The sequence below is a fragment of the Bactrocera neohumeralis genome, chromosome 6 (assembly GCF_024586455.1).
Source record: "Bactrocera neohumeralis isolate Rockhampton chromosome 6, APGP_CSIRO_Bneo_wtdbg2-racon-allhic-juicebox.fasta_v2, whole genome shotgun sequence".
Lineage (NCBI taxonomy): Eukaryota > Metazoa > Arthropoda > Insecta > Diptera > Tephritidae > Bactrocera > Bactrocera neohumeralis.
The window spans coordinates 12,271,434-12,297,357 of NC_065923.1; the positions used below are offsets into that span (position 1 = coordinate 12,271,434).

Below are 25,924 nucleotides of genomic sequence, written 5' to 3' on the forward strand. Positions count from 1 at the left end.
AGGACAGCTCACGTTATTTGCAAATTGTTGTTGTTGCAACGGTTATCTACTCTTCGTAAATGTTTCAATGTCCGGTTAGCAGCCATCAGTCAGTCAAGTTCTGGTTAAAAATGTTCTTTATAGAAAGTTAAGTTAACTGGAACTTAACTGAGAGGTAGCAGCTAACCAGCCATTGACGCAACGGCCCTAAGTTCAAAAATCAAAACGCATAGAAATAAAAATACAGAAAGTGAATGGAAAATATCTAGCAGAAAGAGATTAACAGCTCATTTGCGTAAAAAAAAATATTTTATTAAGAAGCCTTTAACATTATATCAAATTTTCTGCAATCGAAAACTGTCATAAAATATTTTATGATATAAAAATTCCAACAGTACGGCAGCACTGGGATTTAAACTTGGCTGCACTGGATACACGAAGAAATACGAAGTTCTTTTTTTAATGGCTGGCAATTTTTATACGTCTCACTCACTGAAGAATTCGACAGTTTGCAAGAAAGAACTCAGAAGTATTTGGACATTAGAAAATTGCATAGAAAACTTTTAGTTATACTAAAATAATTGAATTAACGTTAAGGGCGTAGCAATCGCGGTGTACAGAGAAGGCCCAATAATTTGATTCGTATAAAGTGCACAGAAAGGTGAGAGCAAGCTTTTCTATAATTGAAGAATTGAAATTCTTCAAAGTGGTTTGTGACAGCAACAAAGGCATAAAACGAAACGTAAAAGAAGTTGCAATCATCGTCAAAGATGTTCTCCAATGTAAAATGGGGAAAATGTGCTGAATTTCTGAAATTTTCATGTTATGCATCGAGTTGGAGGCCATTTGCAGTGAAATTTTTTCGTTAATTTGCAAGTGTAATCGTCCTCATTGTACACGTGTATGTGTGTGTGGTGTGTGCATCGTGAATGGGGCAGAGTAACAGTGAAAAGGTGGGGAGCCAAAGTAGTAGAAGAAAAAACCAAAAATTCCTGATTTGGGGTGCGTGACGTTTGTTAACAGCGGTGCGAGCGCGTGTGCGATTTTGTGTATGTGGTGGAGTACCAGTGGCAATATGTCTGTATATGCTGTAGTGAAACTCATGGCGTCTCTGCTTCGCTCTGCTACGTCGGCATTTTCTCATTTTTTTGTGTTCATATATGTGTGTAATGCGATTTGTTTTTTATCCGTGTAAAAACGTTAGCTGCACCGGAACTCGATGCGTCGCTACCCGTTTGTCGTCTTTATGCATTTCCCCCCGAGTAATTTGGAGCGGCATAATTTTTGACTAGTTAAATTTTAACTTTGTTGTTGACTTCGGTTAATCTTTATTTTGAAAACAGTTTCACACAAGCTCGTAGTGAAAATTATGATTCAATAGTTTATTTTGACGTGGTATATTTATCCGTGCAGTCTCACCGGTTGGACAATTTTACATACATTTCTAAATATTTTTTTTTCTAATTAATTTTGGCATGAAATTTGAAGTTTCTTTCTTCATACAATTAGTAATATACTACATATAACCATCCAAAATTGTTACATACAATTTTTCCAGCAAATACATATTTTACATATATCCTTCATATAGTTGTGATTTTGCTGTACAATTAATATAAAATTCCGTTACATGTGTCAATCTCTACATAAGTGCAATCCGCAGCTCGTCCTATTCAGAAATTTTTCAGTATGGTATGACGTTATAAGCACAGGCACCTCTAGTATTACATTCACAGCTGTGACAGTCATTGTGTTGACTTCTGCCCCGCAATCATCATATAATGTAGTGCCAGTTTTTGGGCTATGCTCATCTTTTCATCTTCATTTTATTAGAAGCATACATTCTCTCAGGTAAGAATCAGTGTGCGAGAATTCTATTGTCCAAGTAACGCAGCAAGATGCTCATAAATAGCTTAGAAATTTATAGGTAGGTAAACGTGCAGCGCCGCTAACACCATAGACATTGTTTCTTAATAGAATGCAAACATACCGACACAAATGTCGCTAGATATTGATAATGTTGGTGGTGAGAAAACTTTAACGGACGTTAATAAACATAAATTCATTTGATGAGATGAAATGAACTTGTGGTTTTGTTCTGCTAAATAAATTATTAAATTGTATCCGTTGTCTAATTAATTCTTCTCAAAGTTGAATTCAGGACGGTAGCGTATTAGAATATTATTAAAAGTGAAATCCTAAACCTTTTACAAAGTAGAAAAAAAAGGAAAATTTCAATGCTATGTTGTTCGCAATGAGCTTTAAGAACGTGTGAGCTAACATATTTATGACCTTTTCAAATTGTCTCGTTATGTATTATTTGTTTAGTACATTTGCTTTTGATTGGCGGTGTTTCCAGATATGTTACCGTTTTTTGTGAACAAGTATAAAAATGAAGAAAACACATATTTCTCACAAAATATCATATATGAACAGTAAAATGCTATTGGAATACAACAGCTGGCGTACCTCAATGACGTTGTCTGTGTATGTGCGGAGAACGCCACCAAAGTATATACGAAAGTATATATTTTTTTGGTTGCGGCAGAAATGTTTGCCGCAAGGTGCACGCAGCAATACGTTTCTTCGTCGTCATCAACACACGTTTGTGTGATACTCTACTGTTTTCGCATTTATAAAAAATCTTTGCTCCTCACCATTTTAAAATATTCACCGACACCAGTTAGTCGCAGTTCTTTCGTCTCATTTATTTCGTTGATCACTCGATCATTCGCTCCTCCTTTTGACAGGGTTCTGTTTAACTCATTTACACATATCCATTGAGTATCGTCTTCATTCTGGTTACGCTCGATCGTTGTGCCTCGTTTACTCTGCTTTAATGCACTTTTGTGATTTCCTTTTGATTGTAATGCAATTGGTATTCTTTTTTATTTTTTACTACAAAGGCAACCTCTCATAGGCAGGCAGACACTTTGAATTGTTGGATCGTGTGTTGGGTTTGCTGGCTAGTTGACTGGCTGCTGCGTACTCATGTACTGTCTTTCCCACCGATTCTTTTTTGCAGTTTACATGTTTGTATGTTTCTATGTGATTTTCGCTTTATTTACTTTTTCTTTTTTGTTTTTGTACTTTTACATAGAGAAATACATAAGTTGACATATGTATGAGTGCATGTACCCATGAGAATCGCCATTTGAACGTGAGACAATGGGTACTATTTGTGATCAGTTGTTGTTGTTGTTGAATGCCATCATTGATGGTGTAGTACTAAATGTTTTTTCATTGTTGTTGGTGTAATTTAAACTGCCTTTGTTGTGTTAGCTTACTGTCTTTTCTGCTGTGGTAGTGTGTGTATGGGAATTTTTGAATTCGCATTTGCACTACCCGTCCACAGCGAGATGAGTTGAGTACACTACAACGCCTGCGAGTATGAGTACACGTTTTTACCATACAAACAACCAATATGTTGTACGAGTATGGTTTGCTGAATACTTGTGGGAATTTCGTGCGAGAAGATCATCGTCCGTACAAACAAGAGTTCTTTGATTGTCTTTTTTTTATTATTTTATTTACTTCAATTTTGGTTTACATAATCGCTGTGGGTGAATGCAATATCAAATTTCTGCACTTGCATATTAGAGCCTAGTAACAAGAGGTTATTAATATGTATTTATTATAAAAATTAAAATTTGTATGGTAATGTATGTACTATGTCGTAACTAATTAATAAAAATATATTCAGACTAAAGCGCATTTAAATTTCTCTTGATGATTTGCTATATTTCTAAACAAATACTTACACTCCTTAATTTATTTATATGTATGTGTATTATTACTTACTAAGACAATTTATTTCTTACAGCGTACTATATTTGGAGACAACTGCTGGTCGTACCGTATTATGGAAGAAAAATGTCCCAAATCTATTGATTCGAATATATTTGGCATTGCCACAACCACCGTTGTTGCTGCCGATAAAAATAAAAAGGAACAATCAGATTCATTATCACTGAATCAACAACCTTCAACTTCGTTCAATTTGAATACGGCCTCAATGTCGCTGTTGCAAGGTGAATTCGTTGACTCACGACATGATTTTGCAGAAGTTTTGGACGACGAAACTACTACTTCCGGTGTATTGGAAACATTTGAAATAAGTTCGTCCAACTCTCTACCGCCAAACAGTTCAGATGGGCACAGAGAAGTTGTGGTGGACGACAGTTCTTCTACAGATACAATTAAATTGGTGGGAGTGTCAGATGACACATCATGCACCAACAAGAAATTTTTCGATGTCTCAGAAGTTTTTGTAATAAATGATGATGATGATGATGACGATGATGAAGGTGTTGTACCGGGAAGCGAGGTAGCGGAAGTGGAAGATGTATCTTTAGCGCCTGCGAATGAAAATGATATTAATCAGCATTGTTTGGAAGATAATTCCAATCAGCATGAGCCCAATCGTTTTTCGACAAACAGTACCAATAGTCAATTGAGCAATGATATGGGCAGCGTTATTGTGACGAATGGGCACGGTGCGACAATTTATCTCGAAACACCAGTGGTGGAGGAACAAAATCAACATCATGCTCAGCTAAATAATATCGGTGGTGGTGAAAAAGGAGAGTTTGGTGAGAAAACAGGAAAACCCAAACGTCTGAGCGATGAATTTATGCAAACAGATGAGGCAGAACCATTTGGCAAAATGGATGAAAACAATGCTCGAACTACAACCGGCGAAGCTAAGTCTAGCGTAATAACAGCACTTTTAGGGCTTGATGGCTATGAAATACTTCCTGATCGCATGTCATTTCGACTGAAAAAAATGAACATAAGCAACACGTCTAGTGAAAAGCTACGCGAACGTCCTTCCAGTTCAAAAAGCAACGAAAATAATATTGAAGTATTACCAAGACCACAAATTGCCGATATCGAAACGATTGATGCGATAGAACGCACCGATTTCGAGGAAGAACAGCGGTTGACAGGTGGTATTATTTTGAAAAATAGCACAGTCGCGAAGAAAAACATGCTTAACTTAAGGCTGATAAAATCGTCATGTATGCAGAATCAGCAAAAACACTCAGGAAGCCAACAGGAACAGTTGGAGTTGGGAGATGATTGTCCCAGCAGCAGCAGCAATATAAATAATAGCAGTCACAACGGTGTTGGTCGTGCCGTTTCATCTGACAGCAAGGTATTTATTACTTGTTTATATGTTGTACTATTTATTGTTTTTTTTAAGTTATATGTACTTATATGATTATTAACGTTCTTTTTTTTTAGTGCGCTTACAAGGATCCAACGTCAACGCCAACAAGTAGTCGCCCTCACACCAGTCGTTTAACCAAATCTACTGCCAAACTTAATTTGTGCTCTTCTCTAAGTCATCCCTTACACCGGCAAACACAATCATTTCAAGATAGAACCAAAGGTGCCAACAATTCCAAAACACAGCTAAAATCAACACAAACCGGCAATAAGAACAGTGTGACATCGTTAACATCATCCTCCCATACGTTTACGAATTCCGTTTCGTCGGCATCTACATCTACAACTGCTTCTTCGTCCTCCTCAACGGCATCATCTTCTTCATCTTCATTATCTTCGTCTGCATCATCTTCAGTAATTGTAGAGGCACCTACTGCCACACCGACTTCATCCTCATCATTGCCCGGCGCCGCGGCTTGCACAGTTGGCGGCGGGGGAGCGGAAATATACTCAAACTCTAATTCGAATGACAGTCTTATGAGTAGTACATCAACAACCATCAATTGTGGACAGCGAGTGCAACAGCAGCAGCAGCCGCAACAGCCACAGCAGCCGCAGCAACCACAGCAGCAGCAGCAGCAGCAACAACAACAACAACTAATACCCTATATATTGGTTGATAAGTCCGATGTAGGAGGCTGTAGTCGCACAAGTTCTATGCATGCCGTTGTAGCCGTAGCTGCAGATAATGCTGCACTCGCTGCAGCTTCCACAGGCGCCGAAGTCATTCCTGTTTTCGATGACGCTCAACCTTCAACTTCGTCTGCTCGCTGTCATTATGCTCCGTCCATGAAGAATTTACGTCAGGTACACGCTAGCGCTCAAACGAATGAACGTTACCTTAGACGTTCTGTTGGCTCACTGGATTCGGGAAATGTCAATGCCCTTCCAACTACTGCAAGATTTCGTCGACGCGCCGAATTTGCAGCTCAGCTGACCAATCCTCCTGACGATATGTCTCTTGAAGCTTTCAAAGCATTGGCCCAAGCTGCAGCTCAAGCAGTTATGTCTGATTATAATGAGGAAGCTTCGTGGGCCGATTGTGACGAGAACACTTCCGATGAGGAAATATGTACTTGCAATCATAGTAGTAGTAGCAGCGCAAGCAATAGCAGTCACGGCGGTAGCAATACCAGCTTAAACGAGACGGACGTTGATGGAGCTGACATTTCTTCGACCGGCGCTGGTGCCGATGTCAGCGCGAATTGCACAGCCAAAGATGGTGATCTGTCAAATTATATACAAATGGTTTCGATATCAGAGGAGGTGGGTGGCAATGGCGGCGCGAACAACACTGCCGAAAATGCATCCACCTGTGCGCACATTAACGCTCAACAGCGTAAGCGCAAATACGATAGCCGTTTGCCGGATGCCAACGCCAATGCAGTAATATCCAGCAGCGGTAATACTGCCAGCATTGACGATGTTAATGGAAGAAAGCGTATAGCTTATGATTTTGCGTTAACGCCACGCCACTGTAGTGCTTTAGTAGCTAAACCCTCCACAACTTCAACGCAATTGGTACCGCTGTCAGCCATCAATAACTCGCCTGTGGGTCGTCGAACTCCGCGTTCCATAATACCTACACGTGAGAATCCACCTCCCGAATTACAACATTGGCTGACACAATTTCAACGTTGGACACATGTTGAGCGACTTATGGCCATCGATCGTCTGATTGAGTATTGCGAGCCAACACAAGTTCGTCACATGATGAAAGTGATTGAACCACAATTCCAACGCGACTTTATTTCACTGCTGCCGCGTGAGTTAGCATTGCAAGTGCTTACTTATTTGGATCCAAAAGATTTGTTGCGTGCTGCGCAAACTTGTCGCAGTTGGCGCTTTTTATGCGACGATAATTTGTTGTGGAAGGAGAAATGTCGCAAAGCGCAAATACTCACGGAGCCGCGTACGGATCGACCGAAGCGCGGACGTGCGGGCAATATGCCACCAATTGCCTCACCATGGAAAGCGGCATATATGCGCCAGCATATAATCGAAATGAATTGGCGTTCGCGACCAATACGCGAACCGAAGGTACTGAAAGGGCATGACGATCATGTTATCACTTGCCTCCAATTTTCCGGCAACCGCATAGTGTCGGGCTCAGATGACAATACATTGAAGGTTTGGTCGGCTGTGACTGGCAGGGTAAGTTGGGTGCTGCATTAAAGCTATATAATCCATATCTTTAATATTATCGTTGACATTTACACATATTAATTGTGGTGTTTTATTTATAGTGTTTACGCACGCTGGTCGGTCACACTGGTGGCGTCTGGTCCTCACAGATGGCGGGTAATATAATAATCTCAGGTAGTACCGATCGCACGCTGAAAGTCTGGGACATGGATTCCGGTCAATGTTTACACACATTGCAGGGGCATACATCCACCGTGCGATGTATGCATTTACACGGCAATAAGTAAGTATAAACTAATTTAATAATTGCTGAATGCGCATCACGATGTTTAAATTTTTTGTTGTAGAGTCGTCAGTGGTTCACGCGATGCGACTTTACGTGTTTGGGATATTGTGCAAGGTATATGTTTGCATGTTTTGATGGGTCATTTGGCGGCGGTGCGTTGTGTGCAATATGATGGCAAATTGATAGTGTCGGGAGCTTACGATTACATGGTAAAGATTTGGCATCCCGAACGGCAGGAATGTCTACACACCCTTTCTGGGCACTCAAATCGTGTTTATTCCTTGCAGGTAAAATATGTTTACTAATGTTTTTAAAGGGAAAGTGATATATTATTTACGTTATAATATCGATTATCATAAATTTATCGTTTGTTATCGAAAATGTTTATTGAAATTTTTATTCTTACACTATTTATAGTTCGATGGAATACACGTGGTATCCGGTTCGTTAGATACCTCTATACGAGTTTGGGACGTTGAGACTGGTAATTTGAAGCATATACTCATGGGTCATCAAAGTCTGACATCTGGCATGGAATTGCGACAGAATATTTTGGTGTCTGGTAATGCGGATTCCACGGTGAAAGTTTGGGATATCACAACAGGACAATGCTTGCAAACTTTGTCAGGTGAGTGCAAAACATTTTCACTCCGAAAGTGGTTTCATTCATGTAATCTAATATTACTAACATATAAATTTTATACATTTAGGTCCCAATAAACATCAATCGGCTGTAACGTGCTTGCAATTCAATTCACGTTTTGTGGTAACGAGCTCTGATGATGGCACCGTGAAGCTGTGGGATGTGAAAACTGGTGAATTCATACGTAACTTGGTCGCACTGGATTCGGGCGGCTCGGGTGGCGTTGTCTGGCGCATAAGGTATGTAATGAACACAGAAGAGTTTTTCAATATCAAATTATTCCTAACGGTATTGGGTCTCGATTGTTTTGTTTAGAGCGAACGATACGAAATTAATATGCGCAGTCGGTTCGCGTAATGGTACGGAAGAAACCAAACTCATGGTTTTGGACTTTGATGTAGAAGGAGCTTGTGTAAAATGTTCATAGAAAATGTGACAACCGGTTGCTGCAAATAAATACTACATCTAATTAAACATATTACACCTAAGGAGCAGAAATTCATAGTGGCAGCATTTGTCAGCAAAAAAAAAGCAAACACCTCACATAAGACTCGACAAACGAGTCACATGTTTGTATGTATACGGATTTCGTTGAAATTGTCCAAAGCGATGCAATTTTTCTAATGTCATGTACACGCGCGCCACACAAATTTCTGCTGGAATTTTACCTCCCTAAGTTTAGTACGAAAATAATGGTTTACCCTGATGTCATGTTAAGAAAATGCCGGCAAACAAAAACATGACGTTATTGGGTGCATAGATATATGTATTCCAAATGCTATCTGAACTAACAGTGAAATTAACTGCTGCAATTCGCATATGATAATTGGTAATAATTGAAATAGGCGGTGCCCAATTGGAGGACGTGCATACAAAGCTGGCTCTCAATATTAAGCAGAACTTGTTTAAATTACTTAACTTGAATTTAGTTGAAAACTCTTCATGAATTTGCTTAAAATTCATTTATCATGCAGAAATGAAAATTCATAAAATTCCATGCCTAAATCCTCCAGTTGGGTATATCGATAAAATTGTGTCTAGCTCCAAGAAATATGGCAATGTACCGTTAAAAGTGTAAAGGAAAAAAAGAGAGCAAAATAATATACCGTTATTATGGCGTGTAAAGAAAACAAGAAAGCAAAAAGATGTACCGTTATAACCGCATGTAAAAAATGAGAAAAAAAGATGTACCGTTATAATGGTGTGTAAAGAAAAAAAGTGAGAAAAAAGTTGTACCGTTACAATCGCGTGTAAAAAAAGAGAGCAAAACCGTGTAGAGTTCAGAAAATTTAATTTTGGTAATTCGTTTTACATATTCGCACATACAACAACAAGAGGAAATTCAAAACATTTATACACATATTTTTTGTGTTAGTAGTACAACTAATTTGTATTTTTAATGTTTACATATTTCACTTAATTTAAGTTATAGAGTTTGAACTTAACACATTTTAAACGAATTCGTCTGATAAAACAGTGGAAAATCGTAACAATATAGATCATATTAATAATGAGAGCTTTATAATCTTATCATGTACGAGTATGCGTAGCGATTTGGTTTGCGTTTATAAACATACCTACCTACTTACTTATAAAATAATGTCAATTGAAGTTGTTGTAAAATTTACATATTTCATGCTTCAACACTTAGCTGCATACATATATATTTCTATATGCAGATATTGTGCATTATCCCCTCACGTTTTTTTTATTTTTTTTTTTCCCCTACTATTGTACTGTTAAATCTTTTTATGTTGTTGGCAAAGCTTAAATCCTCTAGCAATTTGCGAACAGCAAGTATTTCAAGCATACTCATGCGCGTTGAAGTAATTGTAAACGATTTTATTTAGAGATTTTCAAACGAAAATTATGTTCTTCCACAGAAACCACCATTCGGCACAGTTTTTCGTTGTGCATTTGGTGGTGCGTAATTTGTTACAAAAAAATTAGTAAATTTCTGTTTTACTTTTTTTTTAAACAACTCAAGTTTAAAGAGTCATCACGTTAATAGTTTTGTTTAAATTGTGTTATCAAACCAAACATTCACATACAGTTGTTAGGTAGTATTTTTTTGAAATTATTATTATTATAATAATTTGTATTTTCACGATTTGTTAGCTTCGTTCAAAGCATTCAGAGCAAACGCGCAATTGTTATAGTCCGTTTAAGAAACAAACAACACATTTTTAAGGCAACGCTGTCCGAATCTTCAGTTGATTAATTTGAAATATGGCTTGTTACATTTTAAAATAATTATATTTGCCACGAATATTGCCATGCATAAGAATTTTCACATAAATTTTCTGCAAAGAGAATCCGAATGCATATTTATATAGAGAAAAAAACTAAAAGCTAAACAAATTGAACAAAAAATACAAACCTATCGCAGCTAGTAAACGAAAAATCGAAGAAGATACAACCGTACACACAAGCTAAAGTTTGAATGTATGTATAAGATTTGTGAATTTGTGTAGCAACGCACACATGCATAGGCAACGCCTCACAATGCATGATAGCTAGGGTATGTAGTACATATACTATAAATGACTATTAAGCCTTTGAAAACAAATCGTTTTGATAAGCATATGAAAAAACCCCTGAGTTTGGGTTTTTAATGAAATTATTGTTTTATTTTATATTCGTTTATACATAAGTCACGTGGTGTAACATGTGCAAGCTCGTTCGCTGGAAGCCGATTCATGTTTATGTGTCTGTGTGTGTGCGTGTGTGCGTATAGAATATATTAAGTGAAGCATAAAAGAGAAGCAAACAAATTGAATATTAAATTTTAATTATAGACTGATTTATTAGTAACTAATCTATATTTTAATAACATTACTGTATCAGTTTAAGTATAACAAAAAGGATAAGAAAACAAAAAGCGATGCGAAAAGAATGAAAAACATACAAGTATAATACATTAAAGTTCAGGTCAAAATTTTGCCGTCGCATGAAAACAACAGCAGCAGCAACAAGCCAAGCGAATTAAAAAAAAAACAAAACAAAAACGTGTTGGCTTCTCACCACGATCACACATAATCAGTATATAAAGCGTAAATATATACACACATACAAATACAAATAAATATATGTAGTTATATATATATATATATAGTGACGAAACACATTCATTCATCATCAATTCATTATTTCATCGTTTCATCACGACGCCACTCGTTGGGTACACCACAGACGCTTGCTTGTTGTTTGCTTGATTTGTGCGCGCGCGCAAGCGTAACAGCTATTAGTGTAAAAGCATCCAATAATTAATGTACTAAAACTCTAAAAAACAAATTAATTGCATATATACTATAATTGAATGCAAAACAATTACATACATATATCTATAATCGCAATAAATTCATAAATTGATTAATAAAATACAGTAAATGTAAACAAAATATAGGAACGTGCATTTTTATTTATTACACAAGGGTTGGAAAACTTGCTTTAATTGCGCATTGTCGCACCAATATGGTCACCTGGATGCAGAGAAACGCAGACGAGGATGCTCCAAACCTGTCAGTGTCTCCCATCGAACACCTACATAGTGAGGCACGTATGCTCCCAGTTAAAAGAGCATAATGAACGCCTGTCCAAGCAGCGCCTGCTGTGGTGTTTTGGCACAAATCAACCCCGCAGTGACCTGCTTGGAGCGGAACCGCCTTCTAGAAGCATCAAAAGATCATTTCTTAACTACGTCGACGGCATCAAACAATACCCCGACCAGACTTCGGACGCAACTAACTTCCGATAAGCAGTGACCGTCACTCACTGTGGAGCCATCAACATCTCACCGACTCCCTTTCAGTGAATGGCGTTCTTGGAGTCAAACCACCACCCATTGCAGACGAAGAGCTCGAGTTGCCGCGAGAAACGAGAGTGACGCTTGCGCAGCTTCGTTCTGGATACTCCTACTTATCCAGAATAAACCCCGATACATCTAATATGTACATATGTATGTGCTGTGTGCAATGAATCTCCACATGACACTGATTACCTTTCTGCATGCCCCACAAACCACACTCATCTGACACCTTTCTCCCTTTGGTCCCACTGCGTCGAAATTTCACGTTTCTTGGGCCTACCGTTGGATGACCTCGATGAAAACCTACCTAATCCATCATTAATACCTAATCCTCACCATCCTAGCGGCGACTAGGTAACCGTTACAACAATATTTTCATAAAAATGCTCTATTCCGTGTTAAATTTGATCAGATAGAGTGAGGTATAAAGAAACCCCTTTTTGGTATTCAAAACCACCAATAACAGTACTTTATATTGTTTTAAATCCATTTTTATTTTTTATTTCAAAATACTTCGTTGTTTGCAGTTTTAAAAGCTTGCAAATACATTGGTGTTACGAGTATATATTTAGTTACAAATAATATGTATAATACCGTGATTTAATACGAAGTTTAAAAGTAAATGCAATAACAAAAAAGAATTACAAGAAAATACCGTTCAGCCAGTTTCTGTTTTAGATTAATTATGTAAACAACGATTAGAATCATTAATACCACAATATATTGAAACTAAATAATATCTCTGCAAATATATGAGGTTGGGGATTAAACTATTCACTGTGGTAACTGTTAAAAATAATAATTAAAAAATAAATTTTAATACAAAGTGATGGTATATCGTCATCATTATCATTATTATCGTAGTTATCAAAGGACGGTTGCATAATCTCTCTACACTTTGGTGCGTTTATTATTATGACCTTCGATGCCAACACTACACCGCGACATCAACTCTTGCGCAGCATTTGTGCCGCCACTGAACGCCGCCGCCGACATTGCCGACGAGGTTGCAACACCCAAACCACTAAGAGTTGCACCGCCACCATTACTTGGACGTTTGCGGTTTGGCGATGGCACCGGTGACTTCTGCTTCAAACATTCCACATCATCGAACACTACTTGTGCGCCACCGCCACAGGTCGGTATAACATTGCCTTTGTAGAGCTTGGTTTCAACATCACCGTCTGTGTCTGCCTCTTGCGAAACCAGACAGTACTTGGTATTCTTGTGATTCGTCAACTCTTTGGCGTCGGTTAGCTTCGTTACAGATTTACGATTCTTCAGATATGGTTGGAGAATAGTACCGAGTGGCACAGGATTGGGTGCACGATGTTCGATCCACTTTTCGCCAGCAGAACGTGAGCGACGATGTCTGTTGTTAGCTGCAGCCATGCCCTGTCGATAAATAAACAGTTGATAATTTCAATATATACTAATAATCGTGTTATGTGCAAACTTACTCTAACATGGCGTGGCGTGGCATATATTTCGGTGCGCGCGCTATGCACTTGTGTCGATTCGCCACGCGTGGCTGACGGCGGCTCTGAAATCGCCAATTTATTGTCCAAAATATCATCATTGCTATTCCGACGCACCAAACTGGGTATATCCTCCGATTGTATAATATTGGACACGAGGCGTAATTTTTCATCACGCACGCGCATCTTTTCACGCATTTTGTCGCGCTGTTCGCGTAATCTTATCTCCAGTTCGCGATCTTTTTTATCCACCTCCACCGCTAGTTTGGAAGTGAATTTCTTCTTTTGTTTCTCTTTTTCTTGCTCTTTTTGATTGATCAGATTTTGTTGATCTCTTAATTTTCTGGTAAGTTCATCGATCTGTCTTTCACGATTGCCCAATTTGTTGTTAAGTTCATCAATTGAGCTCTCGTGCACACGTAATTTATTCTCCATGGCTATCATACGATCGCGTTCTTGTTTGTAAACCGTTTTTAGTGATGCCAATTCCGTACGTAACTGTAAATTCTCTCGCTCCATTTGCATCAGGTGCGCTCTAAAATTATCACAACGAGTCTCTAGATCGGCGCACAATATTTTTCGTTTTTCTATGCGTTGCATTAAATACTGCATCAACTCTTGTATGGCAGTTTGCGCTTCCGGACTATCGATTTTGTAATCAGGAAAACCGGGTCCCAATGAGTACACCAAACCAATATCCACATCCAGTTTGTTGGCTTCGGTATGCCCCAAGTCATTGAGATTGTTCACCGCTATCTTGAACAGCTTGTTCGCCTTTCGACGTCCGGGAGTTAAACCAAGATCTGGTTTCATGGGTGTGGCGCGAGCAATCTGTACCTCTTGTGTCATCTCGGCAAATTTCATTACTTGCTGAATGTACGAAAGATTAATAAGTGTTAAAAAATACCAATAACACAAAACTTTCAAATACATTGAATTTCAAAATATGTATATAAAACACTTTTATTGCTTACCGTGTTTTCGTCATAATCCTCAGCTCGCGGATTGATACACACAATCATCGACACTTGTCCCTCGCCGTCGAAGTAGTTTTTGAACATATGTGTGAGTTTTGAGTCGCGGTATGGAATCTTCTTGGGTGCACTATTTAGTGGCGCTTGTTGATTTTCGCGTAGATATTCCAGACACGTTCGCAGAGTCATTAATGAATTGTTTATACTTGATGCTTCGCGCAAACGCATTCCCGTATTTTTTGTACGTGATGAACGTTCGCTACCCGCCAAGTCTACCAGTGATAGCTGACTTACTACAATGGTGCGTTTATCTTGCACAACATGCTCTCCTTGACAATCCGTCGGCGCTTGTACCAAACGTATGTTAAATACAGAATGACTACGACTAGATTCGGCATTTAGCACTGTGTGACCCATACGTTTACGTTTCTGACCGAATTGGAAAGCTTCAATAGCTTCCTCAACTGATTTTATTTCTATTTCAGTTACACCGTGTACAAACATGTTGTTTTTGGCATCTGACCGAATAATTTTGCTTTGCAAAGTTCTAAAAACAAAAGAAAATGCACAAACATATAAATTAGATTAAATAAAATAGAGCAGTAGCTTACTTCTGAGGTGCATCTTCTTCGAGCAGATCGTAGACACTATTATTGTAAATCTCAATATATGTCACAAAAACTGCAAACATATTATCTTCTTCAAGCCCATGTAAGGGTGCTGCCTCACAAGAGGCTTGTGAAGCGATTTCAGGATCAGAATCTTTACGCCTTAATGCGTTGCGCTCTCCCGCTGCAAAACGTCTATTCATTTCTGCTTGTCGTTCAAGTAGAGCGTCTGCTTCAGACAATATTTCAAATCCGTTTAGTTTGTCAGGTTTGAAAATATATTTCTTTGCTTGATAGTCTGATATTGTTTTGAAGAGTGCATCTAAACAACGTGGCATAACACCGCGATGACGAGAATCTCCTGTCATTGTGTACGTTTTACCGCTCCCAGTGACACCATAGGTAAATAATAGACTATTTCGACCCCGTATTAGATTCTCAACCAACGGTTGTGCTACAGCATTAAATACATCGCCTTGGGAAACGTGTGGTTCAAAGACGTGCTTGAAAATATACTGCATTTCACGATGTGCTCCCTGTTTATGTTGCAAGGCTTGATCTGGTGGTGTTAAGATCACGGTGGTTGAGTTTTTTACTCGCACACTGGACAAATCTGCATCGGATTGCAATGGTCGCACGCGACAGTAAACATGCACAGGATCACGAGGCTTATTGGGATCATGATCAGATTTACGATCATTATGATGGGTTTGACAACGTGGCGTTTTTGGTGGACGCAATGGCGTGCGTGCGCTGTAAAGCAAAACTACGTATTACTTCACATTAGCACAGTTATGAGTCTACTTACATTGTCTTCATTATGTTTTTGTATGATAATTCTTATATGTTCTTTTTATAGCTTAGAATAGTTCTTGCAAAACACATTTAAACGAATTATGTATTTTTTATTCCATTAAACAAAAACTGAAAATTCTCGAGTCCTTGTGCCTTTCAGTTATTTTGAACATGAGCTGTCATTCGAATGACGCGCTATTTCAGCTGAAACAGAGTTGCTTATCCAAACAATTCACAAACACTTAGTTCGATAATTGTGAATAAAACTGTATATATCACCTGCAGATGGGGCTCGTGTGAAATTCCGCAGCATGAATTGTCGGAAGTTGTGTTTAAGTACTCGCAAACATTTTTTTTCTAAAAAGAGAAGTAAATTGAAATTAAAGCCCGTTTGTTAAAAAAATATAAGTTATAGCCATGACAAACGGCAGCATTAATCCCGATCAGCTCCGCATTTAATTAGGTCCAAGTTTGTAAGCTAAATTCTGCAAAATATCGAAATACATTCATGTATTTACGATTTTACATTTTTATACAGAAAAACTGCTATCATCTCCATTACCAAAGCAAGCATCCTCGCATCCATCGCCATCATCTCAGCCATCACCTTTACCATCTTCGGTACCAGTGCCGCCGCTATCTCCGTCGCCACTTGACACTTCGCCATCCGTAAATGATGGGAATTACAACGCTGAAGTGGTAAAGATAATGCAGCAGGAGACGGATATTTTAAAAACTGCTGCAGAGGACTCAAAGCGCTTGAAAGAAGAGATTATTGGAGCGATTCGTGAGCACAATAGCTTGTCACAAAAGTTCGTAGTTCTAATGGAAAAACTTATTTGCAAACTTTGAGGTTTTATTTTCAGTGTTAAGTTAATCTAAAGTGAAAGAAAACTAAATGTAATACCAAACATATGACTTTAAATAAAAAACCAACAAAACACGTTAACAGCATCTTCCTTTTTCGACTGAACCACAATGGGGCACAATGCGGCAAGCCAAGTTGAGTTAAATCTTCTTCAATAATCTTTATTTCTTCTGAGTCTGGAGGATAGTATCAATTTCTACGCTAAGTTATTGTATACAACAAAAATTCAACTATTTCTCCAACTGTAGTGCGTCCTACATCAAATAAACTGGCAACGTGTCGGTATTCAGCTGCCGAATTTCATTCGCATTCTTTTTCTTTGGAAGAAAAGCATTAAATTAAATGACTGACATGTAGGCTCTGAAACGTTCGTGTTAAACTTCAAAATCTGGCAAAAAATTTCTGAGGCCGCCATTTTGTTAATTCGTGATGGTCACCGCAAGAAGCTTCGATCAACACAGACAGCCATTACTTTTAAAATTAATATTTTTATTTTTTCAAATTTCGGTCAAGTCGAATATTATTGATTGCTGTTATATTTTTACTTTTACGAATTCAAAACTAGCTTCCGGTCTGTCTAAATAACGCCCAAATTAATTAAGGTTTGGCACTTTATATTTTGATTTTCTCTTTTGATCCACAAGAGCAGAATTGTAATAAATAGGAAATCAAATAAAAAATAAGAGGAATATAATTGTCAGTTAGTTCGAAGTCGATATTAGCAAAATTGGAATCTTGCATTTGTATGCATGGCCTGTTGTATTTTGGTTTAAAATCTGTACACAAATTTGTACGTGCGTGAATACAGTTGATATAAACATATTTACACAGTACCTGTGAGTACCATACTTCTGTATTTTATATTCTTTGAGAGTTTTTTCTATGTTGACGATATGTGTATATAAAGCTATATAAATCGGCATCTAGAGATATGTACATACATATATTTTTATGGATTAAATAGATGGGCATGGAGTCAAACACACATTTTGCGAATCGCAAGTGTGCCGTTAGCTGAATTATAATTGTAAAATAATTCTGGAAGCACTAGCACACATGCATATTTCAAAGGTGGAAATACATATGTTTATACGAGTAGTATATGCATATGTTAATGTACATAAATATGTACACTTCATAAGGGTGACAGGCTTGTGTGGGAAATTCGTGCTAAAAAAGAAAGCAATATTTGTGGAATTAAATAAACAATATTTTTTTTTCTATTTTGACAATTTTGGTTTAAATTCGGGATATTAATGTTAATATACATATTTATGTGCAAATTTGAAAATATAGTCTTTATTATGAATTTTTAAAATTAAAATTTTTGGATTAAATAAAAGATTTTCAATTTTTAGCTCCAATTTTGGGTTTAAAATACAAGTAAATTTTTCAATCTCAATTTTTAAATTTTTAATTCCGATTTTGAGATAAAAATTATAGTTTTCAATTTTAATTCAAAATAAAATTTTAACTTAAAAAGAAATATTTTCAAAAATTTAAAAACTTTTAAATTAATTTTTAAAAACTTAAATTTTAAAACTTTCAATTTTTAAAAGATAACTTTTTTCAAATAAGATTTTAATATTAATGAAAAAAAAATATTTCTAACTGAAAAAGTAAAATTAAAAGTAATTAAATACAAATAAGACCAAAATAAAACTAAACTATGTTGAAATTTATTAAAAATAAGCTTTCTCTTTCAAAATACAGCTAAAATGATAGAGCTCAGAGTAGATAAATGCGAAAGAATAAATTTCTAAAAAAAAGTATTTTATGTAATTTTTAGCTTTAAATTTGTATATAACTTATTTTTTTTTTTTATGCTATCCGGTATTTGAGATTATCATTAAATATAGATTTTTGTTCGATATTTGGTATTAAAATTGTTTTAATTCCGTATTATAATTAAAAAAAATATTTTTATATTAATTTTTTTTGTAAATAAACAACTTTTTAAATTAATTTATTTTTTAATGCATTATTTTCAACGCTGATTTTTTTCATAATGTTGATAGATAGTTATTTCTTATTCCGTTAAAAAAAGATCACCCTAATGTAGCTTAAAACTGTCTATAAAACGTTGGAGCTCCGTGCGGTTATCGCACTTGTCAAGAATTCGAACACTGCATTTCTACTAGAAATAAATATGTGCATAATATTGACAGATCAGTGGCCTACTATTCGTGCGTTAAAAAAATTCCTGGAATCAATTGAATTTTAATACCAATTTTAGGTCCTTGGAATGCTACTGCGTCAATATTTTCACATGCACATACAATTTGTGTTAATTTATTCTGTCACATTCAAATACAGTCGGTGCAAAATTTGTCGATATCGACTCACTGTACCTGTCATACAAACTAATCGACTAAAGTCAAGATAAAGATATTTTTATACAAATTTATGCTTTAAGAAATGCACTTGTGAAGGGTATTATAGCTTCTGTGCAGCCGAAGTTAATATTTTTTCTTGTTTAGACTAAACATTCACTTCAGTATTTCGGTAGAACTCAGTAGGAATAATTATAAATGCGTTGGCTTTGTAATGTAAGAAGAAGGTTTTGGCAATTTTATTTAAAGAAATTATGAAAATATACTAAAAAGCGAGCGCAATCGTCTCCTTACAATAAAATTTCGGGAAATATCGAGACTTGTAGAGTTCCCTCACTTTGCTACTTCCAGAGACTGCTACAGTTACTTGGACCGCTTTAACTTGTTTAAACTGCAGCGCTGACTTTTTCCGTTGCTGAAATATAAACAAGCATATTTTTATTTCGAAATTATTTTACTTTATATTTTTAGTGTTTCGAAAGCGCGCTTACCATTGATTGCAGTTATCTCCTCACAAATACATTTATAAGCCATTATATATATATTTATCCTGTAACTTCACATTCACTTTTTGCCGAATTTAAATACAGACAGAGCATTACGCATCAGCGCTGGACCGTTCCAGTAGCCATTCAGCATGACTTTCCAGTAGAGTGTGGGCATTAAGGCCTTCTTTAAGAAGAACATTGTGTAGCGTTCTTTATTCTGTGCGAACGGGAATGTCTCCAATGGCTTCAGATCGTAATCGAATTCAGCCAGAATACAGCTGCTATAGCCGGTAACGAGCGGACACGAAGCGTAGCCATCATAGATGTGCTTCAATTCTTTGCCCTTCAAGGCGGCAATCATATTGTGATACACGACCGGCGATTGGGCGGCTGCTGAAGCGGCAGTCTTTGAGTTGGGCGATGCCGAGCAGTCACCGATCGCAAAAACATTTTTATAACGCAGATGTTGCAGCGTCGATTTGTCCACATCCACAAAACCTGCCTCATTCACCAATTCCTTGCATTGCGCCAATGCAGTTGGTGCGCTCATCGGCGGCGTGACATGCAGCAGATCATACTATAGAATATTAGAAATATTTTAATTAATTTTGGGTATATTTGTGTATATTTATGCATACTTTCTCCTCAAAAATCTGCTCCGGTTTATCGAGGTCTTGGAACACGGCGACATCTTCCAGTGGACGCACCTCAATTAAGTTTCGTTTCAAATTGACTTTGATATCACGCTTCTCCACAACTTTCCACAGTGCGTCGGCATAGTGTTTCACGCCGAAAATCACTGGCAACGCTGTATTATATGTAACCGTTATTTTGTTGCGCTTATTCAACTGTGAATATTTAAATTAAACAAAAGTTAAGATTTACGCTTTCTTTTCTTTCTGTGTATTTACCTTGCGGAAGTGGTGCTCGGCAATGTAGACAATCTTCTGCGGTGCCCCTGGACATTTAACAGGTGAAGCGGGAAATGTGAAAATAGCGTTGCCACCCTGTATGTTTAGCAAGCACTCATAGGTGCGATCCACATATTTGGGTGAGTAATTTGAACACACTTTGCCGTTTATTATTGAGAGCGCTTGAACTAAGCCGGGTATCTATTGAGTATAGAGTAGGATCAGCTGTTAAAAATATTCCTGGAAATCAAGGCAGATATACTATATTCCACGCTACTTACCTTGTCATAGTTTAACTGCAGACCCGTGGCCACTAGTAGCATATCATATTTGACATTCGTGCCATTTGCCGTTTTCACCGTATTATTTTTCGGATCAAATTCCACAGCTGCCGACTTGATCCAGTTGACGTTTTTCGGTAACACCTCCGCCATCGGCTTATACGATTGCTCCAATCGTTTCATGCCACCTCCAATCAGTGTAAACATCGGTTGGTAGTAGTGACGCTGTACAAAAGATTTTTATGAAATAAAATATGGAACACAGTGTATTTGACTGCAAATGGCGGAGTACGTACCTCAGCTGGCTCCACAACGGTCACTTTGTTCTTTCCCAATTTCGAAGATAACTTCGCTGCTAGGGCACAACCACCGGAACCACCACCGACGATCAATACCTGACAGCTGCGGAGATATTAAAAAAATATATATTTAGTAATACAAGGTGCGTTCCAAAGTAAGCAGGACTTCAAAAAAAAAAAAAAAAAAAAACCGATACAAAACGAGTGTTTTAGCTCGTTGGCCGGTATGGCCGCCAGTATGCCGGTGCAAGCCTTTTAAATGGCCTCCACGTCTGCATAACGCTTTCCTTTCATAGGCAAATGCATTTTTCCGAAAAGAAAGAAGTCGCACGGTGCCTTATCAGATGAATACGGGGAGGGGTTAATGGTTAAAATGTGATTTTTGGTCAAATAATCGATTACAAGATGTCCTTCGAATGTTGGATTCTGAGCAATTTTTGGTCGTCAGTCAATTTGTGCGGAACAAATCGCACAAATTTTCGGTGAAAATGCGATAAATCGATTTTTTGGAGATGTTCAATTCCATTTCCCTGAATTTCACTGATGATTTCGGCTGACTTTTGATGAATTCACGCACAGTTTCGATGGAATTTCCTCACGAGCACTTTGAAAACGTTGAAACCACTCGTGCACTCTGCTACGGGATCATCGCCATAAACTTGTTTCATCAATTGAAATGTTTCGGTAAAAGTTTTATCAATTTTAAAAAACAAAATTTAATGTTGGCTTTTTGTTCGAAGCTCATTTTCGCACCGATAAACAAACATACTGACACTTAAACCGCAATAACTTCACTTCCAATCGATGAAACGTCATGGAATTCTGAACAATCGATAAAGATAGCAGATTCTAACGCACCAGTCGTCATATAGATGGCACCACCAGCGGGCGCTAGATTCAAAAAGTCCTGTTTACTTTGGAACCCACCTTGTATTATTAAATCTATTCTAAGTCGTAAGTGTTATCTTTGAAGTATTGGCTAGATACCTTTAATCCATCATTATTAGTATCATATAAATTGAAGTATATCTATAGAAAGATAATTGTCGGCAGTAACTGATTTTCTTGCCAAATCTGTTTTGCAGTATTTAGTTTCTAATACACATGTATTTCTCAATTTTTTTACTATAATTATTTACCTGCCTTATCTGATTTGCAATTTTCGTATACAAAGTTTACTATATGCACTTGAATGATGTATGAAATAATATTTTTTTACCTGATCTATTGCAAATTTTCACTAATGATAATTTCCATATATTTTGGAGATTTATTAATTATCTAGTCTTGGTAAAGAGATCTTATTGCATTATATTTGTAAGAGTTTGTTAAGTCAGAGCCGTAGAGAGAAAACTAGCTAGGGGAGGATAGATATTGGATGCGAGTAACCTAATCCATCAATTGTTGGAGAAAAAAATCTGCAAAAAATTGTGACAGAGCACCGGGTCACACTGAGAACTCAGGCCTGGGAGGAAATCACCCCTAAGTTTGTTGTTGTTGTATATTGATTCAGTGTTAGTATGAAGTAATTTAACTGTAACTGTTTATCGAAACTAACGAAATTTGAGATTTTCGAAATAACTATTGAGTAATAATAAACTTGTATGCAGTTGGTATCCACGCGCAAAAACAGACATTCAGAGCTCTATTCTGAGAAAACTTCACAACTGATTTGTGAGGAAAAACCTGTGCGAAATTTTGTTTTTCTTTTGATTTCCATGCTGTCAAAATTTTACAATAAATCCACTATTTTGTTAACGTTTAAAAAGAAATAAGAAGAATATTAGTGGAGACCAAGCTTGGAATGAGTATTTTAAGAAGGAGGGACATCTAAAGAGAGAGTCTAAACCTTTAAAATTTTGGTTTGTTAGTAATTTTAAATTTAACATTCATGGTTTTGAATCTTCAGCTTTTGTATTTAGCGAATTGTTCCACGTAGTATGTTAACTTCCTAATATAGCATAACACTACACTCACTGTATCGAAGATGCAGTTCACTTATACAATATTTTGAACCACCAAAGTTGTGGAAACTAGCATTCTAGTGAGAAGTAGTATTGGATATCTTTAATTCTAGTTGTCCCTGCTGGGTAGCACTTCTTTCGACTTCATATTAATTAACATATGTGTTTATATTTCTATATGTGTACGTTATCGGAATATTGAGCAGTCGTAAATGTGTTAGCCGGCACTAAATTAAATATAGAGAATAAATATAACAAGCATATGTTATATCTATGTAGATGTATATATTTTAGCCATAAAATTGATAATTTGCAGTCTATAGTAATCTGCACGACTTAAAGTACTGGGTTTTGCAATAGAATGATATGATTTCTAATTGTCATTTCGTTTTTTTTTTGTAATTTTATTCTGTATTTTTTTATCATTGCATTCAGTAATGTTTACAACTTCATGAAAATATATACGAAAGGCCAATGTTTACAAATTATTAAATTTTATTATAAAAATAATCGTTCTCCAATTGCAACGTGCGCTTTGCTATTTTATTTTCGTAATAATCGTCCACCTATACAAGTGCCAACAAGACAAAGAACCGCTCGAAGTAATGAAAATGTTACTGCCTTTCAGGCCAGTGTTGCTTATGGCCACAATTTGTGGATTTTAAGGCATTCTCAAGAATTGAGATTGTCTCAAACCGCAATCTGGGGGATTTCGAGAAAGTATTTGGGCTTCCATCCGTATAAAATTGTTCTTACTCAAGAATTGAAACCATTGGAACACCGTAAACATAGTGAATTTGCTGATTTTGTCTTGGAACAACTTGATAACGAAAACGATATTTTTAAGAAAAGGGAGTGCTGCGGTAAATAAACAAAACTGTCGATTCTGGTGCGAAGAAAATCCACAAATTATTCATGAACAACCATTAGATTCACCTAAATTGACAGTTTGGTATGGTTTTTGGTCTGGTGGAATCATCGGTCTGCACTGCTCTCGAAATGAAGCTGGTGACATCGTTACTGTCAATGGAGAGCGGTATACATAGATCGATGATAATAAACTTTCTATGGCCGCGATTGGAAGAAGTCGATCTTGACAACATCTGATTCCGACAAAACGAGGCTACCTACCACACAGCACGAACAACAAACGAATTTTTGTGTAATTCAAGAGATTGAATGGCCTCCACGAAGTTGTGATTTAACACCATTAGACTACTTTTAGTGGGGTTATTTGAAGTCACTGTGTTTGTATTAATTCGTGATTTTTAGCAATAAACCAGACTCTCTTCAAGCCTTAAAAGTACATATGGAAGTGCTATTCATGACACACGACTTGATTTAGTATATAAACTACTCGAAAATTGGGTTCATCGGGTTCGTTCCCGCAAATGAGTCGTGGAAGCCATTTGAACGTGATATGTTGATGTTATATTCAGTATTTTATTGTATCGATTGTAATTCACATTAAATAAAAAAAATCGAATTTCCTTAACAATCAATACTTTTTTAATTTTTGAAAATAAATTATATCACTCTTATTGGAAAACCCGGTATTATTTACATGCTGGTTATCAGAAGAGCGCGGGGTTGTCTCTGGTGCGTACGCTAAGCCTTTAGTTGAATTTGCTTTTAAAATATTTATTATATGACGCAACCGTTAGCCCGTGTTCAATTTCCTATGGACTTTAAATTTATTTATTTTAAAAGAGTTTTTCGTATATTTAAAAAATAATATATTTGAATTTAATGTGATTTTAATTATGCCTAGAAATTACATTGAACAGCTTCACAGATTTTGGCTATAACCATTCCCAAATAATCACTACTAATGGGCAAAATTATGTATTATTCTTCCAACAAGTAAGTGAACTTTACATGTGGTTTAGCTTTACATCTCCATACATATGTATGTATTTACTTACTCATGTCGATCTCTCAGCGCTTGACCGGTTGCAAAAGTGCGAGCGGCAATGCCCCCACTGTTCACATAACACCCAGCCGCGATTGGCAATTTACTGGCTGATATTACTTTCAGCATATTTATATATTTATATATGTATTTAGTTACTGTTTTTAATAATATTTATTATTTTTGTTTTTGTATTGTTATTTTGATTGCACGACACAGCACTTGTTCCTTCCTTCACCGACGATGTCACACGCTTTACTATTCACCAACGCTCTGTCCGACCAAAAACTGTATTCATAGCATTTCACAAACATCCGTACATGCATCAGCCTTGAATGTTTCTTTCACAAGTTTTCTATGTTTTTAAAGTTCACTATATTATTCATTTTGCGTTCGATTTTCGTTGTGTTTCGCTCATTAACTTTTAAAAGCTTTCCGACGTGCCTCTTTGACTTTTTGGTAAATTAATTTTTAAAAGGTCATAACTCAAAATTTACTGCTATGTTAAGAAGAATATGATAGACGGTATCTTGTGTTGATATGTACATAGGTGCTATTTCCGTTTGGGGAAAACTGCAAAAAAAATCATATTTCTAAAGTGTTCATAAAAGTGATGGAAATAAACTCTCAAAAGGAGGGTAACAGGCGTCTTCATAATTACTAGCTTTTCGTTTCTTCAATTGTTTCAAAACCTATTTTTATTGAGGCACTTATTAATAATAAATAATTGTTCAAGTTTTAACTTTTCTAATCATTAAAGTACAGTTGAACTTTTCTAACTCGAATCACAATAATCCACAAAAAAGCTTCGAGATAGAGAGACTTCGAGTTATGGAAGGAAATTGGTATGAAATTTGACTTGCAAATGTTCTTGCAAATGTAACTTCGAGTTATAGAAATCAAGTTATGGAACCTCAACT

The 25,924-nt window shown here is 36.6% G+C and overlaps 3 protein-coding genes across 6 annotated transcripts; 1 reads left to right on the plus strand and 2 right to left on the minus strand.

Moving 5' to 3' along the window:
- Positions 1-460: 460 nt before the first annotated feature.
- On the plus strand, positions 461-23,978 carry LOC126761529 (F-box/WD repeat-containing protein 7). 4 transcript variants are annotated; one of them, XM_050477819.1, is made up of 8 exons: positions 464-640; positions 3,803-5,137; positions 5,227-7,365; positions 7,458-7,639; positions 7,704-7,929; positions 8,060-8,270; positions 8,353-8,524; positions 8,601-11,688. In XM_050477819.1, exons 2-8 carry the CDS (start codon positions 3,842-3,844, stop codon positions 8,710-8,712), a joined length of 4,338 nt encoding a protein of 1,445 aa, XP_050333776.1. In that variant the 5' UTR covers positions 464-640; positions 3,803-3,841; the 3' UTR covers positions 8,713-11,688. The 4 variants fall into 4 exon arrangements, with proteins under 4 accessions (XP_050333779.1, XP_050333776.1, XP_050333777.1 ...); XM_050477820.1 differs by lacking the exon at positions 464-640 and adding an exon at positions 1,338-1,400; XM_050477821.1 differs by lacking the exon at positions 464-640 and adding an exon at positions 1,751-1,830.
- Positions 12,904-16,108, minus strand: LOC126761531 (kinesin-like protein KIF23). Its single transcript, XM_050477825.1, has 5 exons — positions 15,962-16,108; positions 15,157-15,906; positions 14,546-15,092; positions 13,554-14,441; positions 12,904-13,488 (listed from the first exon to the last, which is right to left on the minus strand). Exons 1-5 carry the CDS (start codon positions 15,970-15,972, stop codon positions 12,985-12,987), a joined length of 2,700 nt encoding a protein of 899 aa, XP_050333782.1. The 5' UTR covers positions 15,973-16,108; the 3' UTR covers positions 12,904-12,984.
- LOC126761538 (sulfide:quinone oxidoreductase, mitochondrial) lies at positions 19,358-25,303 on the minus strand. Its single transcript, XM_050477833.1, has 7 exons — positions 25,018-25,303; positions 21,126-21,231; positions 20,830-21,054; positions 20,549-20,749; positions 20,276-20,485; positions 19,641-20,214; positions 19,358-19,564 (listed from the first exon to the last, which is right to left on the minus strand). The coding sequence occupies exons 1-6, from the start codon at positions 25,131-25,133 to the stop codon at positions 19,714-19,716; spliced, it is 1,359 nt and encodes a 452-aa protein (XP_050333790.1). The 5' UTR covers positions 25,134-25,303; the 3' UTR covers positions 19,358-19,564; positions 19,641-19,713.
- Between the last annotated feature and the right edge of the window lie 621 nt (positions 25,304-25,924).

Bases quoted from the DNA above. Each gene is read 5' to 3' on its own strand.
- LOC126761529 (XM_050477819.1), top strand. From the start codon at position 3,842: ATGGAAGAAAAATGTCCCAAATCTATTGATTCGAATATATTTGGCATT. The intron at 7,930-8,059 runs GTAAAATATGTT...CACTATTTATAG, and splicing joins ATCGTGTTTATTCCTTGCAG to TTCGATGGAATACACGTGGT. The intron at 8,525-8,600 runs GTATGTAATGAA...TGTTTTGTTTAG, and splicing joins GGCGTTGTCTGGCGCATAAG to AGCGAACGATACGAAATTAA.
- LOC126761531 (XM_050477825.1), bottom strand. The intron at 15,093-15,156 runs GTAAGCTACTGC...TTTTGTTTTTAG, and splicing joins GAAGAAGATGCACCTCAGAA to AACTTTGCAAAGCAAAATTA. The intron at 13,489-13,553 runs GTAAGTTTGCAC...ATTTATCGACAG, and splicing joins CCACGCCACGCCATGTTAGA to GGCATGGCTGCAGCTAACAA.
- LOC126761538 (XM_050477833.1), bottom strand. From the start codon at position 25,133: ATGCTGAAAGTAATATCAGCCAGTAAATTGCCAATCGCGGCTGGGTGT. The intron at 21,232-25,017 runs GTAAGTAAATAC...ATATCTCCGCAG, and splicing joins GCGCTGAGAGATCGACATGA to CTGTCAGGTATTGATCGTCG. The intron at 20,215-20,275 runs GTATGCATAAAT...AATATTCTATAG, and splicing joins AGCAGATTTTTGAGGAGAAA to TATGATCTGCTGCATGTCAC.